This window comes from Vanellus vanellus, assembly GCF_965231255.1.
Source record: "Vanellus vanellus genome assembly, chromosome: 1".
NCBI lineage: Eukaryota > Metazoa > Chordata > Aves > Charadriiformes > Charadriidae > Vanellus > Vanellus vanellus.
This window is the reverse complement of record NC_138905.1, coordinates 88353560-88370984: the sequence shown is the minus strand read 5'-3', so window position 1 is coordinate 88370984 and position 17425 is coordinate 88353560. Positions and strand designations below refer to the sequence as shown.

The 17425-nt window shown below is 48.9% G+C and overlaps 1 protein-coding gene across 5 annotated transcripts; it reads right to left on the bottom strand.

Annotated features, from left to right (window-relative positions):
- Window positions 1-7218: 7218 nt before the first annotated feature.
- On the bottom strand, window positions 7219-14926 carry MLF2 (myeloid leukemia factor 2). Of its 5 annotated transcripts, none has more exons than XM_082484168.1 (9): window positions 14908-14926; window positions 13856-13929; window positions 11758-11884; window positions 11260-11295; window positions 9720-9773; window positions 9192-9317; window positions 8679-8838; window positions 8359-8599; window positions 7219-7808 (listed from the first exon to the last, which is right to left on the bottom strand). In XM_082484168.1, exons 2-8 carry the CDS (start codon window positions 13903-13905, stop codon window positions 8421-8423), a joined length of 732 nt encoding a protein of 243 aa, XP_082340294.1. In that variant the 5' UTR covers window positions 13906-13929; window positions 14908-14926; the 3' UTR covers window positions 7219-7808; window positions 8359-8420. The 5 variants fall into 5 exon arrangements, with proteins under 5 accessions (XP_082340294.1, XP_082340292.1, XP_082340291.1 ...); XM_082484166.1 differs by lacking the exon at window positions 14908-14926 and adding an exon at window positions 14272-14282; XM_082484165.1 differs by lacking the exon at window positions 14908-14926 and adding an exon at window positions 14146-14270.
- Window positions 14927-17425: the final 2499 nt, after the last annotated feature.

Here is a 17425-nt window from a genome sequence, read left to right as displayed (position 1 = left end):
TTCTTACTTGCCCCTCTCGAGGCTGGTTGTGTTGTGGATTTCAGAAGAGTCTGGGGATTAAACGTATTTGATCAGGGGGCCTCGGCACAGCTCTGAAAGTCTTCCGTGTTGTTTACTTTTCAAAGGGAACACCTTTTAAGACCTCCATTAAGAAAAAGGAAGCAGAAGGTAGCAGATAAAATTGCTTCAGACCTTTGGTATGACTGAAAAATAAATGAGAGGTGTGCGGTGCAGAATGACAATATTGCCGCAAACTGCCTTGCCGGATGGCAAGCAGCGGGCAGGGCGTAGGTTTCCCTTCGCCCTTTACCAGAAAACCACGCTTTTTATTTTCCTGCTCACTTCAGCCGTGACTCTGAATTTCAGTCAGAGAGGATGTGAAGATTAATTAATTAGGTAACATTTGTAAATCACTTTGAAGACGGCAAGAGTGAGGTAAGTACTGAGCATTATTATTATTACAAGTTTTCATTTTAATTTTAAATGTCTTTGTGTTTTAACCCTGAGTTGTTTTTTTTTACCTCCAAGGAAAGACTGAGGAAACAGGTGCTGAGTAGAGCAGAACCGAAATACCTGGGTACGCGGCATCCCCCGCCCTGGCAAAGGAATGGGGTTTAGGGGATTGTAGAGGAGATGGTACGGAGAAGCGTTCGTCCCAGCTTGAGGAGCAGGAGATCTGCCAGCCCTAGCACGGAAAGTGTAATGACTCTTGCCGCAGTGATGTGTTGCAGCCCCTTTTTGGGCGTTATATGTGGGGCTTTCACATCTGGATTCAGAAAAGAGAAGAGGTAGGACAGGACCTGAATGGCTGTTACTGATGTCTGACTGTTGCCAGCTGCCTTGTGCCAAGAGGTAACCACAGAATTGGGGTTAATAATGGTAATGCTTCTTATTGCATTACTAGGGGCACAATTTCTTCTGGGGAGCAGCAAGGTCCCCTTCTTGAAGGTGGTGGGGGTGTCAGGCACCATGGTGCCAGCAGCCCAGCATCCACCACGGTGCCTCTCTGTACCTGGTGAGTGGGGAGAAGCATAACAGCTGGGCAGGTGCCCGGCAGGACTTGTCCGAAGGCTTCCCTATCTTCCAGTGGTTTGTGCTGGAGGACCTGTGGAGGTAGAGGTCGTCTTCACGCTTAACGGCCCTCTGCAGAGCTCCCCTCAAAGGGAGCCAGCGTTTTGTTGCTGAGGCCGCCCTTGCCTCTGCCCCCAAAATGAGACAATTAAGGGATTGGGTTTTGTTTGTTTGTTTGGGTTTTGACAAACAGGAGGGCTAGTGTGCGCTGAGGACTATGGCGCAGCGCAGGCTACAGTAGTCAGAGGAGTCCCACGGTCGATGTCGGCAGTGCCAATGGAGCTCTCAGACCCCTGATGTCCTTCTTGCCTCCTTTTTTACACCCTGCAATAGCTGCTCATTTTCCTTCTGCGATCCCTTTCCCTCTCTGCCACCCTCTCCGTGGGTGTCTGTCTGTGTGCATTCCCACCCACAGGGATCTTTCCTCACTCCTTTTCTTACTACTAGTCACTGCTTCGCTGCAATATTCGGGAAAAAAAAAAACAAAAAACCAAAACCCACCTGCTTTCTCTGCTGGTTCCTCAGCCACCAACCTCTTGGGTGTTTCTCTTCGGGGCTGCTCCAGTTTTCCAGGAGTGTTCCTGCCGGTGCGGTGTGGAACTGGGCTGGATTTTTGTCTGCCGCCTTTGCTGGTGGCAAAGAGTTTGCTTGCAGTAAAATTATTTCCGCAGTGTGCAGTTATATTTGTGTTGGGATGAATTCAATAGATGCCGAAGTGTCAGCTGGATTCAAGAGCTGTGACCCTTATTCGGGTAACCAGAACACCCAGAATTACCGTAGCACTTGGGCAGGCGTTAAAAGCAACTCAAAGCCCTCCTGCGCTGAGGCACAAGTGAAGCCTCAGCACCTTCGGATCGGGGGAAAATGTTTCTGGGGAGGCTTTGCCCCATCTCCTGCAGGTTTCCCTGGATCTGAAGCATTTAGCGCTGGCTTCAGGATGCGGGGAGATGGATGATCTGTTTGGTGGGAGCAGAAGGGAGGCAGAGGCTCCCGGTGACCGAGTGTGATCTCGTACCGGTACCGTCTCGTAATCCCTCGTGAAAGCTTCTCAAGGGCCAACCAAAAACTGGTTAATTTTATTGTCCCCACCAGTCCCCTCGGGCAGGCTGCCCCAGAACCTGACTGCTGTAGCGGTTAGAAAGTTTTTTTCCAATTTCCACCTTAAATGGATTCACAGCTAGTTTATATTCTCTCATGCCTGCGCCAGCGCAGCTTAAGCTGAAGCTGTTCTTCCTCCCTGGTGTTTATTTCCCGTAAGTGTGGACTTCACTTCTCCTAACTAACCAAACCAGCCCCTCCTACATCACGAGCTCTCCATAGCTCCTAGGCTATCCTACAAGCTTGCGCTTACTGGCATGTCAAATTAAGCTTTCTTGGCTAGAAACGAGCACAGTCCTCTTCCAAAGGTGAAGTCTACTCAGCATCTTGCATAGCAACAGTAACACACACCTATAGCTACTATAGGTACACCTCCCAGATTGCGTGTGTCTTCTCTTTGGTGCCTCCGTAGGTGCTTACAGTTATTATATGATTCACTGCTAATCCCAAGTCTTTCTTCTTTTCTGCTGCTTATCATCAAAGAAGCTCCAGTTTACAGCCAAGAAAGTACTGATTTTAGGTCCTATGTGCCTTTTACTTTGTGCCGCTAACTTTAGTCCCTTTGCTGTTTCAAGGCCACCTATATCTTCCTGTGTGATACCCTCATCCAATTTGGCAATGTGTCTGGGTTTTATTTATTTACTCATATCTTTATTTTTTACAGTCTTTGTTCTCCTGTTCTCTTATTAGTAAGGGATGGATACCGTGAGGCTAGCATCTCTGCTTCCAGCTTGCCTCTGATCATCACAGCACCAGCAGTTAGAATTAGGTAGTGTCTATTCTATTCCCTTTCCTTTGTATCTCCTTTTTTCCCCACCCCAAGTTTGTACTGAGTGCCCACAGGTTTAATAAACCCAGCCAGCCAAAACAGCCAGGTGTGGGGAGACAGTGGAAGTAATAATAACCTAAGTGGAGTTTCCCCATGGGGACATTTTTTGAAGTCTTGTCTTTAAATAAGGAAATTTCCACATTTAAGAGAGGGCTGAAAAATAAAATCTTTTTTTTTTTTCAGAGTGTTTTGGAAAGCAGAAAAATGTTGCAAAATCAAACAAGTGATTTTTAACCTCAACCCTGTTTTGAGGTGTATTTTAAAGCCTGTTGTTCTCCAACACTGGTGTTGGCGCCACAGGAGTGGCGTTTGCCTGTGGCATTTTACACACTTGCCCTGTGGAAGTGCGCATTTGTTTCCCGAACAATCCATCATGCTCACGGAGAGCTCTGTTTCCTGCAGCTCGCTCTGTGGTCCCACGAGCTTTGAAGTCCCCATCAAGTCACCAGGTCTCTTCTTCCCCTTCCCACCCTCCCCTGCAGCCTACTCCTGTGCCAGCCCACTTTCCTCTCTGATTCACAGATTTTTAAAGCCTGAAGGGACAGGTATAATCACATCATTTGGCTTCTCAAGTGGCCAAGAACTACCTCACCCCATTGCTGCGCCTGCTCTCCAACTTCTTTTTGAGACACCCCATCTGGGTTTGGAGCAGCCAGAGCTGGAAAACCCAGGTGTGCTCTAACGATCACCCTCTCCCATGAAGGTCTGCATCTCATTTCCAGTTCCATCCTGAGGTAGCTGCAGGTTTTCTGCTGGGTTAAAGAGCCCTCTGCTGTCAGAAACCTCATTCCCATACAGGTATCACCAGCCCATGCTCAAGTGGAACAAGCTCAGGCACAAGAGTCTTGAGTTGGTGTTATCTTGTAGTGCCAGTCAGTGTTTGCAGGCTTCGAGGCATCCCTGCTGCTCCCTTCTCGAGTCCTTCTAATCTTTAGTGCCCTTTTTAGTGTGGTATACTGAGATTTCACACCGCGGGTTCACTATTGTGATGTAGGGGAGAAACTTCACCCCTCTTCTTGGTGAAGGCAGACTAATGCCTCCAAGCGTAGCCCATCTCCACACCTGCGGAGTTATGCAAGTAACATTCATTTACCTGGTTATCTCCCAATTCCCTAATTCTTTTTGGAGTCCCTCCAGAGTTTCCAGAAAACAGTCCTCCATCTTGGAAGACCCCAGACTATGTTTATGTTCCTGGATGAATGTCTTTCTGCTTTCACTGCAGCCAAAAATACTTACTGTTTATACATAAACACCACACCAATAGTTATGGACTGCTCTGCACATCTCATCTTTGCTCATCGTTTATCACCTTCATTGTTCCTTGGGTCTTCTGAAAGCTTCATCAGCACTGGTTTAATATCTTCTTTCAGATCATTAATCATGTTACTCATGAGCATTAGTTTCAGAACAGCATCCTACTAGAAATAATTTCATATTCTGGGGTCTCCTTAGTTGAAATCTATCAATGAACTAAAATTTATAATATTGGCCCTTTTGTTGTTTTAATGATTACTTTTTTTTTTTTTTTTAAATCAGGGAATAGCCTTGTGTGGCTAAGATACCTTGTGCTGGCGTAACCTTTAACTGCTATGGTGCCTTTGTTAACCCAACCTGTGACTTATTACAGCTGTTGGACAGGAACAATTTTGAGAAAGTGAGATCAAGAAAATGATAAAAACAGATACATCCATTTCAGTTTTTAAATTTATTGCATTTTTGATCTCTTATCTTGACCTAATGTCAGTTTAACTGGTTTACAGCTGTGGATATCATCTCATTTACTGTTTACAAATATTGGCACAAGGTTATTTCCTCAGTATTCTACAGTGCTTTAAAAAGTGCAGTGCGAGGTGCACAGAGCTTCAGGGCTACTGACAAAAACATTTAAGGACAAAGTTCCTGCTAGCTTTAATGGCTTTTATTTTCATGATAAATTTTCAAATATGGAAAACTGAACGTACAACAAAAAAAAACCCTCTTAAGTTTCTATGCTATTAGTGTGTAGCTAATGCACTCCCACGTGAGGTTACACCATCCATCTTTTCTGGTGTTTCCAGCCCCTCTCCACACCATTCTGCCCCCCACCCCCTTTTTGTCATCGCCCCCTGCCTTGGAAGCCCAGCAGGCCCCTCTGCCTCACTCCAGGTGCCCAACTTGCTCCTTAGCAAGATCCAGGAACACCACTGACCTGCATTGCTCTGGGGGCTTTAACTAGTCCCCTTTGAAGGTGACAGCTGTGGGAGAAGGAAAAGGGATTTTTTCTCCATCAGTTGGACAGGGATGCCAAACACTGCCTCCCAGGACCAAAGGACTCAAGTGAGATTTACCACCCCCCTTTGGGAAAAAACCTCCTGCTTTCTGAAGTCAGAGGTCAATGTACCATGTCAACCTCAGGACCAGCAAGGGGGAGACCCTCTCAGTACACTTCCTGTACTTACTTTTTGGTTTGAGATCTCCAAAACTCTCTCCTGGGCTCCCATCTCTGCTTCCCAGCCTGAACAAAAGGTCCTCCTCTAAGTGAACCTCTTTCCCGCTTCCCTAGGCTACCAGAGCCTTGTCACGCCTGGAGAAGGCTGAGATCCTGGACACATCTGTACAGCAGTTAGCAAGGCTCAAGCAGACGGGTAAATCGCACCCCGTCACACCACAGCGTGCAAGAGCACACATGGGTCCCACATTCATAAGCAGAGCAGCACCTAACGGCGCCCAGAGGACGAACCCAGATAAAAGCATATCTCTCTCAGAAAAAGGCACATTTGCTCAAGTGTCAGACTGGCTTGTAGGCAGTCACTGTTACAACAGCTCATACCACTGAAATCCCCATTACCATATTTCAATCTGTTCTGTGTCAAAAAGAATTCTATGACCAAGCCGGAACGGATCCTCACACCTTAAAGGTCCAAGTTAACCCCCACCACCACGCCCATCTCCCTATTCTCTTTCTCAGACACTGCCTCAAAGAGCAGCCAAGACTTTGCCACCACTGTCTTGATGCTGTAAGTACCTTTCTGACCTCATTGGGTTCTTTGCTGAATCAAAGCACCAGGTCCCACATCTGATGTCAGCTCAAGACTACTATTGAGATGAGAGCTGCTGCTGCTCCAGTTCCTTCTCTCAAAGTCTGGCAAACCCAAGATGACTTGTCCACCACTAAACCTCTCCCAAGCCCTGCTTTTTTCTGCGTAGCTCTTCCTTCGGCCTTGCTCTCTTCAGGGCCTGCCTTGACTATGACAAGGTCAGAAACTCAGCCCACTGCCAACAGGTCACTGCTTATTGCCCTCCAACACTTACTTCACTGTCTCAACTGAGGTCTCTCCCTTCATTCTCCCAGATGCTGGAGAGTCTCCAACTGCACCTGGATATGGAGCCATCACCTGAAGACCAGGACTTGGGGTTTGCTATGGGACAGAAGAGCATGGGGAAGCAAGGACAGAGCCTGCCATCACTAAGGCTCTGCCATGCACTTCCTTGAAGGGTGGAGCATGTGCAAACTTTGCCCTAAACTTTCAGTGGCCAGATTCTGCCTCTTGTTTTCTGGGCAAGACAATCAGTCCTCAGCAAGGCGTCTGTCCCTCTGTTAGTGCCCAGATGTACAACATGGGGATACAGGGCAGGATCCCGGCACACCACTTCAAGTGTAAGTCATGCATCGACTTTCTGCCTTCTGTTCCAAGTGAGTTTATGAAAAGGTTTATGTAGGAGTGCGTGCTGGAGCAGGAAACTGGCCCAAGAACCCAGGAGATCTTCCCTAGTCCTGTATTCCTAATGCCTCTCAAGTTTCACCCAATGTTGAAGAAGTTAAGCAAAGGTCATTCATAACAATATCAGCCTCTGTTGCAGAGAAATAATGAGAAAATAATGGATACATTCCCTGGCTGTGCAGAAATCCCAGAGGCCAAATTCAGGGCTGCACAGATGACCAGGCAGCAAGAAAGACCAACCAATCTCCCTTGATAGCACAGCAAAACTACAGCAATTAAAGGGTATTTTTGCAAACAGTTGGTTCTTGGGTCTTCTTTCCCAATTCCCATGTTGAGCATTATCTCAGTTTGTACCTATATGGAAAGGCTATAAGGCTATTTTCTCTAAGAAAATCAAGCCTTAAAATGAAACACCAAGTTTCTCCTCAGCAATTTCCCAAGGATATGAAAGAGGTTACTTAATTCCACAGCAGGTAAAATTAGGTTAGCTGAAGGTAAAAACTGATCCAACAATTCTTTACAGTTTGTTTCTTTATTCAGTAAACATCTAGTTACAAGTTTCACAAATTAAAAAAGTGGGGGAGCTGATTGAAGAGGGGTCAGGGGAGGGGGGGGCCACAGGCTGATCCAACCGTTGTTCTGCTCCTCCCTTATCTAACGCACACATCCTTCTGCTTCTCCATAGCTGCACCAAGGAGCAGGAGGGGAATCGAAGCCTCTGTCCCGGCGAGGGGACCAACAAGGGATTCTAGCAAAATTCCCTCATATTTCTTTCACAGGGGACTAAACACAAACTTCAGAACCAGCCCAACCCAGCACAGAAAGAGCAGAAAGGATGGAAGAGGCAAGGTGGCAGATCCTGATGCCCACCACTACTGGCAGAAAGAACAGAACCAAGGGAGGGCAGAAAAGGAATGGGCAATTAATGCGTTCCTTGCACATCAGTGAGATTCCCCATGCCCCACTGCAGCACCCAAATGGGGCAAAAAAGAGCAATGCAGAAGATTAGTTGCTTTGTTTCGATTCTTAAGTGGGAGGGAGGTTAATACTAAATTTAAGGAAGGTCCGAGTGGTGCTTTGAAAGGTCTTCAGAGTTTCACTGTCTGTACCTGGGAGGAAGGAAAACAGAGAACATAAAAAGAGTAAGTGGTGACTAGAAAGCAGCACAGAAGACAGATAAGACATGATGTCTAGACATTAAAAAAAAAAAAAAAAAAAAAGGAAAAAGGTCCCTTTTCAAGCACTAGTTCACATCCTAGTGGTGAACCCTATTCAAAACACAGGATACTAGACACCAGCACTTACTTCTATTTCAAACTGGACTGACAGCAAAGGTCTCGAAGTTCTATACGATGACAGTATAAACACTCTACAGATTGCAATCCTACGTTATTTCATACCATTTCAACCATCAGTTAAGGCTGACACCACACTTTTTGGTTGATGACAAAGCTAACTTAAACAGCTTCCACCTTCCCAATCAGAACGCTATTTTCTCAAAATTCACATCTTCCCCTGGTCTCTAGATTAAGTGGGAAAACCCATTTTCAATCAACACTTCAAAACAATGTAAGATTGAGGCAATGAAAAAAAAATAATCATATGGCTACAAGGCAACCGCCCAGCGGAAGGTGAGGAGAAAAGCTCATTAAGACTTACAAGAGCGTGTAGGTAGATTTGGGGGTGGCCACGCTGCACCCCCCACAAAGTCTGCTCTGTGTTCACCAGTCATAGCGACGGGACTGTCTGGAAGGAGAATCCTCAGGGCCCTGGATCGCAAGACGAGTTCCTTCAGCCCGACGGCCACTGCTGCCTTCATGACGTCGGTAATCCAGCCCCCGCTGTGGCCGAAAACGGGATGTCTCTCGCCTCCACTCATCATCAAATGCAGCTGCATCACCTATGTAAGAGAAGAACAAGCTCAGATGGGGAAGAGGTGGGGAAGTGGCACCTGGGAGGAGGACGTGGGCAGTACGCACTTTCATCCATGTTGATGTAGTCCTGCCTCTCCTCCTGGTCACCCGTGCGATGGTTCCGGGATCGCTGCATGATGTGGGCCCGCTCCCTGATGTGGTGTCCAATCGACATTTGTTCCAAGCCACTGTCCGAGTCCCTTACGGTCCGTCTAGTCTCACGGATCTGAGGGCAGATTCCCACGTGGGATCAACATTTCAATTCATTCTCCTGGCACCATAAGGCACTCTGATTCCTGCCTGCAGTATTTCAGTCACATCGCACTGCCACCACTCCCAGGATGTCAGACGCAACATAATGAAGAGGGGGAAAAGATTCCCCCCTGCCAGCACTTTCCATCCCCTCCCAGTGGCCCTCAGCATGGTTCAGTGAGTCACAATACAGTTCCTCAAACTGCAACTGACTACAAAGCAGAAGTGCTGTGGGTGGCCAGCACTGAGCCATCAAATGAAGTCTATCCACCCACAGCAAAACCAGCAGTCTCATGCTGGGAAGACGCACTACAACCTCCTCCTTACCCCGCCAGGTGCTGAACGCATCTCTGAGGTCTCCTGATAGACTTTGGGCCCATCACCCAGGTTGGAATAGGAGATGACAGTTGAGGAGGTAAATGTCTGGCAGTTAGCACCACTTGTCATATGCTCCTGCAAGAAGAAATAGGGAATGGTATAAAGAAGGAATGGGAGGGAAGAAGACATGGCAGTTAATTCTCTCTCTACACAACAAAGTAGAAAGAAATTACACTAGGAAGAATAGAATCCTCATGGGTCCATCTTTCCAGAGAATACATTAAATTAATTCTTGTTTCTTGCTAAACAAGTCTACCCCCACACTTCCTTCCTCACCCATCTCTCCTTCCTGCCTCAGGAATAAGCTCTCTGTCACTGAATCCTAGTCATGAAGCAAGGCTTACAGACTCTGCCACCTTGACAGCCTGAGCACAGCCCATACCAAAGAAGCACAATAAGATGGGCCACCTTAGAGAGGATGGCAGGAGCACCCTCAGTACTCCCCTCAATACAGACTGGCTTATGGAGGGTTCTTACCATGTTTCCAATCATGTCGTTCATCATCCCAAACATATCTATAAAGCCACCTGCCTGATGAAAAGGAAAAGAGAACACAAGAATAGTCAGTTTGGAAAGATACAGGGGGAAAGAAAAACAAACTATCTGCAAGGGACAAAGAACTGCTGCGTAAGAAGAAAAAACTTGTTCTTTTCCCTTTCTTTCAGTAGCGCAGAAAACAAACAGAATTTGGGGTTGCTGTTCTCTCAGGTTGCATTGCCCAAGTGTTCCGGCCCTCCAGATCTCTGGATACAGCAAAGGTTGTTCTTTTAGTTTGGGTTCGATTCCTGATGCATTGGGGTTTGTGAGTCCAGGCACTTGGCAAAGCTGAGAGAAGAAATCTGAGGTATGCACTTACAGTGATCTTAACCATAAGACAGTCATCCTCAATGATGTTTCCACCTCATCACTGTCAGCTCTTAATTTAAACCACAAGGAAGTTTCCACAGATTGTATTCTTTCTAACATAATAACAAGTTTTCTTATTTTCCCTACAAACACCTGACTTTTTAATCTTGTAAACCTAAAGGCTGCAGTAACATACTGGGCCAGCAGGTCTCACAGGTTAATTGTGCAATATGTAAACAAAATTACTATGTCAGTTTAAACTTGCTGATTTTTTTGTTTCCTCAAGTAGCCTCTTGTTCTCATTTTCAGCAGAGCAGTACTCACACGCAACATTATTATCCTTTGAAATCTATCTGTTAATCCTCCTCTGAGCTACAACAATTCTGGGACGCTTAGTCTCTTTCACTGAGGCAATCCTGCAGAGCAAGGCAGCTAAAGTTGCTGGATCTGGAATAAGCTATTTCCACTGTATTATTTTAGTAGATGACAGAGATCAGCATGCTGTTCTCACATACACGCAGTCATTCTCATTCCAGTCCTATTCACCTGAAGTATTCTGTTGGCTTTTCCATCTGCCACCATCAGCAAAGGAGGTTCAATAATCACCTCTGCCTACTGATGGCTAAGTCTTTTCCTTGTGTTGTCACAGTTCCTCCATTACCTCCAAACAGACCTGCAGCTTCTTTTCAGACATATGAGGTTATTCAGAACCTATCTGCTCTTCCTGGATATTAACTGTCCCAATTCCTATGACATATTTTGCTGTAACAGCTTTAGGGCTCTTCTCTGGTCAAGGTGCAAATACAACCTCCCCATATAAACTGCATTAGAACGTCTCTTCTAAAACAGCTCACAGACCAGATTAAAACATTAGAGGGGAAACAAAGGAAAGGCCTGAATTCATATAGCAACTCAATTAGAAGGGTCTAAGAGAAAACAGCCGTCTCCAGTTTCACTCCAATACCCTCTCCTGTATTCCAATTACTATAAATCTAGAGCTCATTCTGGTTTCTGCACACCTTCCCACCCTCCCTACCCCTTAGAATAGATAGATGGTCTTGCTCACAGGCGGCTACATTTTAGCACTGGTTGCACACAGTGCTGATGAATCTCAGTATGAAGCTGCTATTTGGTAAGCCTCTAATTTGACCCAGAAAAACAGAGAACTTACCATGCCGAGCATCCCAAAGGGTGAAACAGCTCCTGCCTGCCAGGACAACAGAAAAACAGAACAGAGAATGACCTTGCAACAGCCAAACACTAGATCCTTCTCAGAACACCCTTGTTCTTCTCAGAAACAGAACTGAGAACACTCAGGCCCAACAAACAATTCAAGAAAGTCCTCCCCAGACTCATGGTGGTTCAAATCATACCACCCCTAACAAACCAGAGGTGATGCTCCTAAATTTCTCCCAGTTATATTGATTTACAGCCTTGAGAAATAACACGCATTTCTTCCCTTCCTCCCATTCAACCTAGAACTCAGTTGTGTTCAACGTATTAATGCGTGCGGAGTAAAGAAAAGGACAAGAATGGCACTGTTTTAGAGATTCACTCTGTGCCCACCATCCATGCGAAGGTGAGAGGAATACCCAACCCAGTGATGGTGGAAGAGAGATGCTAACAAGACAGTTTAAGAAACCTACCCTGTACTCAGCCCATCTTTTACCTGCATCCTACGGCCAGCCTGGCGAGCCCCAGGCGTGGTCCCATCAGTGATACCAAGGAGCGGACCGAAGCCGAAACTTCCAGAAAGCATGCGGTTCATGTGCTGCCGGTGGATAGCAAAAGGGTCCCTTTTGGAAAGGTGGAGAGAACAACATTGAGGAAGGGATGACAGAAGACAAAGCCCCACATAATCCACCCCTTCTGAGTTTGAGTTTCTCTTATGTAACCGTACGTTCCTTTCCTAGCTGAAAATCCAGAATCCCAAGAACCCAGTGTTGCTTATGGTGATCCTTGGGGCTGGAAGGGACATCTGGATCCCATCTTATTTCTTGTAATAGAAGGTATTACACCACAGAATCCCTCTCGGGTACTAAGTGATCTCTGTTCAGAAGCAGTTCAGTGTTCTGCTCCTGCTAACGCTTTAGGGCCAAGATTGGCCAAGGCCATTCCAGAACCTCACTGCTCTAACAAATGAAAGCCACCTCTCAGATATGCAGTCCAGGTACACCATCACTTCATACTCATTTCTTCTTGTGCCATCAAAATCCTTTACATTGACAGCTTTGCTAAACAATCAAACCCTTCTAGCAGAGCAGTTCTTCATTTTGCAGGGAGGTGCACAAAGACCCTCCTGGCTGCAAAGAGAGGACTACACTTAATGGGACCAGAGAGCACGTGATCCTAGATATTGTCCTCTCACCCCTCCACATATACACATAGAAACACACTCAATTGCAAGACTGAAGCCTCCAGAATAGACTGTATGGCCTGACACCATGTGACATCCCTCCGCCCCAAATAACCTTCACCTGCTATTTTCCTACAATGTTACATGTACACCTGTTAAGAGGTTGAGACAACATACAACTTTTGCAGTTTTGAGAGGAAAAGGGAACAATAACTGGCATCCCTAACTGGTTTTCCTTCCTTTCCCTCTTTGCAGCCTCCACTTTGAGGGCTGTACGCATTCACACATGGTGAACAAGCAAGGAGAGAAGAAGAAGAAGGACAAATGGTCATAGAACATAGTGACTACAGTTAAAAAAGTATGGGAAATACCATAGCACTTCTCTGCACATCGTAGTCTACACTTATCCCTCTTGAGCATGAATAACCTCAACAGCATAGAATATTCCTGAGATCACAAAGGCACCTACTGCAAACCAATACTTTTCTGTCTCTACTGGAAATGCTTCCCATAATAAAAGCTAGACTCATACCTGCCACATCAATGAGAATACAGTCATTCTGTGACTAACTGGGACATCAAGGTCTCCTCTCCTGCTAATTTGTTAACAAGCAAGAGTTTTATCAACTAATCAACTTTATAAGGCAAAAATGTACTTTATTCCTCCACATAAATTCCACCAAATCTAGTACTACCATGCTTAACATAATCAAACTCTTACTGTATTACAGTCTATTCCTTATCCGTTTTGGCAAGGGCTGCCAACTTAGTTTCACTGCCAAAATTTATCAATAGCATCCATGTCTGGACTCTGGACAGAAACAAAAACATTCAGTAAAAGGAATCCCAGGAAGAGTTCTCAGGACCTTTGTTAGACTTCAAGACTCGTATTTCAAAACTACTTGTTGCCTTCTCTTTACTTAGTTCCTTACAACTTGACAACTGCTAAAGCAGTCTTCTCCAGCTCCGTTAACGACTTCCTGTGCAGAACAGCAACAAGCACTGGATGGAACAGCAGATTTTGTCTATTTGAACTGAAATCCTCCTTTACATAAGGAAAAAAAAAATCCTTACGCAAAGAAAAATATTAGGTATTCCAGCTCTCTCTTCCTCAGGCAGATGCAATGCCTTTTGGCCTACTTTATTTAATTATGCTTTCCTCCAGGACCATGTTCTATTACAGAAACCAGACCAACGCGAACCAGGTTATTCCCTGTGCTGCCCCTTAAGAGAATGTTTGTATTTTCCTCCAGACAGCTGCTGCGCTGCGGCATTTCCCGCAGCCCAGAAGGCCCTCTGCCCGCCTATTCGGACGCCAGGGTTGGGCACACCTGTCCCCCCCTCCCCAAACCCCAGTCCCCCCGGGGATGACCCGGGCCGCCCTCCCCGGAGAACGTCCAGCTCCACTCACATGGCAAACATGGGGTCCTCGGGCTCGCCATCCCTCATCAACCGGAACATGCTTCCCTTGGTCGGGGGCGGCCTCTGCGGAGGGGAAAGGAGAGGTGAGGACGGCAGAGGGCGGGGAGGGGACGAGCAGAAGAACCGGCACCCCCCGCCCCACGCCTCCTGCGTCGCCCCATCCCGGGCGGGTGATGGCAGCGCTCCCCCCGCGCCGCCCTAGGCCGCGACACCCCCCCCGGGCCCGCGCCTAGGCCCCGCCCCCAGCCCCGGCCCCGGCCGCCGCGCCCCTTCCCCTGCCTGCCGGTGCGCCGGTGGGTGCCGAGCGGCGGGCGCAGCCCTTCCCCTCCCGCGGCAGCAGGGACGCCTGAGGGGCCGCTCAGGCCTCCGCTCCCATCGCGGCCCGGGACCGCGCTCGCCCCTCACCGCCCCGCCCGCGCCTGCCGGCTCGCCCCGCGCATGCGCACCCGTCCGGGCCCGGCGGCGACGCGCTCACCGGGGGAAGCGGGAGGGGAAGCCCCGCCTCTCGCCGCGCCTCGCGCCGACGTCGCCGTCGCCGCGCGCGCGCCCCGACGCTCGGCCCGGCCGGAAGGGCTGCTGGGCACAGCGCCCCCTGCCGTCAGGCGTCCCCCGCGGCGCGGCGGGGAGGCCCCGGCAGCCGCCAGCCCGGAGGCCGCTCGCCGTTGAGGGCAGCCGCGTACCGCCGCACTCCCCTCCCCGGGCCGCAGCCGGAGCGGGACGCCCCGGGCATGAGGCGTCGTAGGCCTAAGGCCGGTTGCGGCGGCGGCGGCAGCGGCGGCTTCCGCGGCCTGTCTTACCGTCTGGGATGCCGCGGCGGTGGCTGGCGGGTGCGGGAGTGAGCTGCAGCTGGCAGCAAGTGAAAACATGCCCAGGCACAAGGGGCCATTGTTCCTCGGGCTGAGGCGATGGCGGGCGGGCGAGGGGGGGGGGGGGGGTTGTTCACCACATGCCTCGGTAAGAGGAGGGGCGGCTGGCGGGCGAGGCCAGCGCTCGAGGGATGAGGAGATGGGAGCGTGGCCATGGTGCCTCTGCTATACTCACCAGGCAGGGGACACCATGGAGGAGATGGCAGTTGCCGCCTGGCAGCTCACAGCAATGGTAGCCACGGTGGCTGGTGACCAGGGATTCACTGCCAGAGCCCATGGCCGTGCCTGGGACAGCGCTTGGCCCGGGCTGCCTGCTCAGCACCGGTACACAGGGGCACCGACAGGTCCGCTTGCCTGCGCCAAGAGCACGGACAGTGCAGGCGCACCGGGGCCCTGCCCGGCAGAAACGGGGCTTACTCTGGCAGCCAGCTGTGTGTCCTCACTGCCCCGGGCAGCTGCCAGGGACCACAGACAGAGCACAGGTACTGGGTGCCTGCACCTACAGCGGTGGTGGGGAACCTCCCCCTGATTCGCAGGGCAACAACAGCCTCTGTCACCATCCCTAGGGAATGCTGGTTGCCTGCAGCTACCGCTGGGTTCACTGGATTAGAAGGAAGAGAGCGGACTGACTCATCCCAGCCCAGGACCAGGGCACGCTTCCTTAGTGGTGTTTCTGTTGACGGTTGCATCCTGCTGGGCATGTGTGGGAGCCAGACTAAACCCGTGCCAGGAGACTGGAAATAGCAGGTTGCAAGATGTGGTTGAGAAATGGAACTCCTGGGTTGTGGCAGGAGCCGTGTCCTTGGATTTTGGAGTCTGACAGAGGAAAATGACCTGGTAGCATGCTTTATGTGGTGGAATGTATAGGGGACTTGACAATACTTCTTGCTAGGGCAGGTCTCAGAATGGTTTGGTGTCCAGAAACAATAGACAACCTCTCACTGGAGGCCTGTGCCTCTGTGTATGCAGAAGACTCTTCAGGTGCCCCACATTGCAATCACAAGTGCATTCTTCAGAGGCTGAAACTGATGTCCGTAACAGGGAAGCTGCAGACAGCACAGTGGTGGAGGATCGTGAGGTGGAGAGAAGTCCCATGGGCAGGGCAGGGGCCTAGCAGTGACAGACCTCTCAGGCAGTGCTCCTTCGGGAGGTTCTTTGTAGGTGAGCTGCTGAAACACCCTCCTGTCACCAGCTCAGAGCTGATCTGTGAGCACCGCAGTTCACACATAGCCACTGCTAACACTACCTTAGTGTCTCTCCTGCTTCTTTTGCAACCCTGAATCATCCTTCAGAGACCTCCAGTCTGGAATGCCGTTCCTGTTAGGTGTGTTTTCCTTTTGCTCTGAGGCTCTCCTGGTGCTTGATTAGTGTGTGGAGCTGACCTCGAGTGGCAGGATTCAAAGGCAGTTAAAGAACTTCTTGGGCAAGAACGCAAGCATCTCTTTTTTTTTCTTTGTCTTTTTTTTCCCCAGATCTGGGATAAAATGACTTGCTGTCCCCCAGATACCAGTGATCCTCCCACTCCTGGAATGTCCTAGAGATGGTAGGACTCCCTCGTTTTTTTCCAAGTACTAAGCGAGGCATTGCTGCCTTCAAAACACAGAGATAAGAAATAGAACGGAGTTTAGAACAAATATTGCTTTGCAGATCCTTTTTCTGCCCCTAATGCTGCTCCTCTGCAAGTGGCCCAAAGGGCTGTGACTCTTACTGGGTGTTTCTGTAGCCTTATATGCAGTCCTTACACTTGATGAACCTATGTTACCAAAGACTACGTTACCAGTGGTATTACCAGTTTAGCAAATCTTGAGGGAATCTAGCTTGCAAAGAGTCACGCTGGTGGCAAATGCTGGGTGAAACCCTGGAAGGAGGAATTGGGAACACAAGCTTTTCCTGGAACAGGGACAAGCCCACATTTCTGGGGAACGCAGCAGCTGTGTTACTGCACTATTTGTAGGAGAGGCTTCTGTATAGTACTCACCACATTATGTCTAACGTGCGCCAAGGGGATGGCCATTTGCTAGCACGTGGGGGTGTGAATGAAAAGCAAGACTCCCATCTTGCTCCTGTCACGTTCTCTACTTAGGCTGCTTCTGTTTCTGTCATGAATAAAAGCCATTAACTACACCTCTCCATTTCCTTTCTTTCTTTTTTTTTTTTTAAGTTGCCCAGGTTGTGCTGGAGGCGGTGGAGGATGGGGGGAAGGGGAGGAAGACGGAGCTCAGCAGACAGCCAGGAGGAGGTGAGTGAAGGGCAAAATGGCAGAGGGATGAATGGCACTGCTGCCCTCAACTCCACCTTCTCCCGTCTACTGCCGGCTGCTCCCAGGCAGCCTCCCCCCAGCACCGTCAGTCAAAGGGGCAGCTGCCACAGCGGAAGCATTTTGAAAGCAAGCTGAGTATCACGTGGTGAAGGTAAATAAACAGCACGCTGAAAAACCGTGCCTTGTTACCTGCTGCTTCCAGGGACCGATCATTTTGGCCAGGAAGACAGAAAGAGCTTCTTGATGTGTCCAAATGTTCCAGGGCCCCTGTGGATACCTGTAAGACAAAAAAATCCTCGTTATCAGAAGTCAGAGCTACCCACAGCCATTTCCTCATCAGTTCCCTTCATCTGTGCCTCTTACGTAATCCTCACCCAACAACTAACTCTGACCTCAGATGAAGGGCACCCTGAGTGAAGGACAGCTCTGATTA

Bases quoted from the DNA above. Each gene is read 5' to 3' on its own strand.
- MLF2 (XM_082484168.1), bottom strand. From the start codon at position 13,905: ATGTTCCGGTTGATGAGGGATGGCGAGCCCGAGGACCCCATGTTTGCC. The intron at 8,839-9,191 runs GTAAGGAGGAGG...ATCTGCCCTCAG, and splicing joins TGCGTTCAGCACCTGGCGGG to ATCCGTGAGACTAGACGGAC. The intron at 8,600-8,678 runs GTGCGTACTGCC...TCTCTTACATAG, and splicing joins CTACATCAACATGGATGAAA to GTGATGCAGCTGCATTTGAT.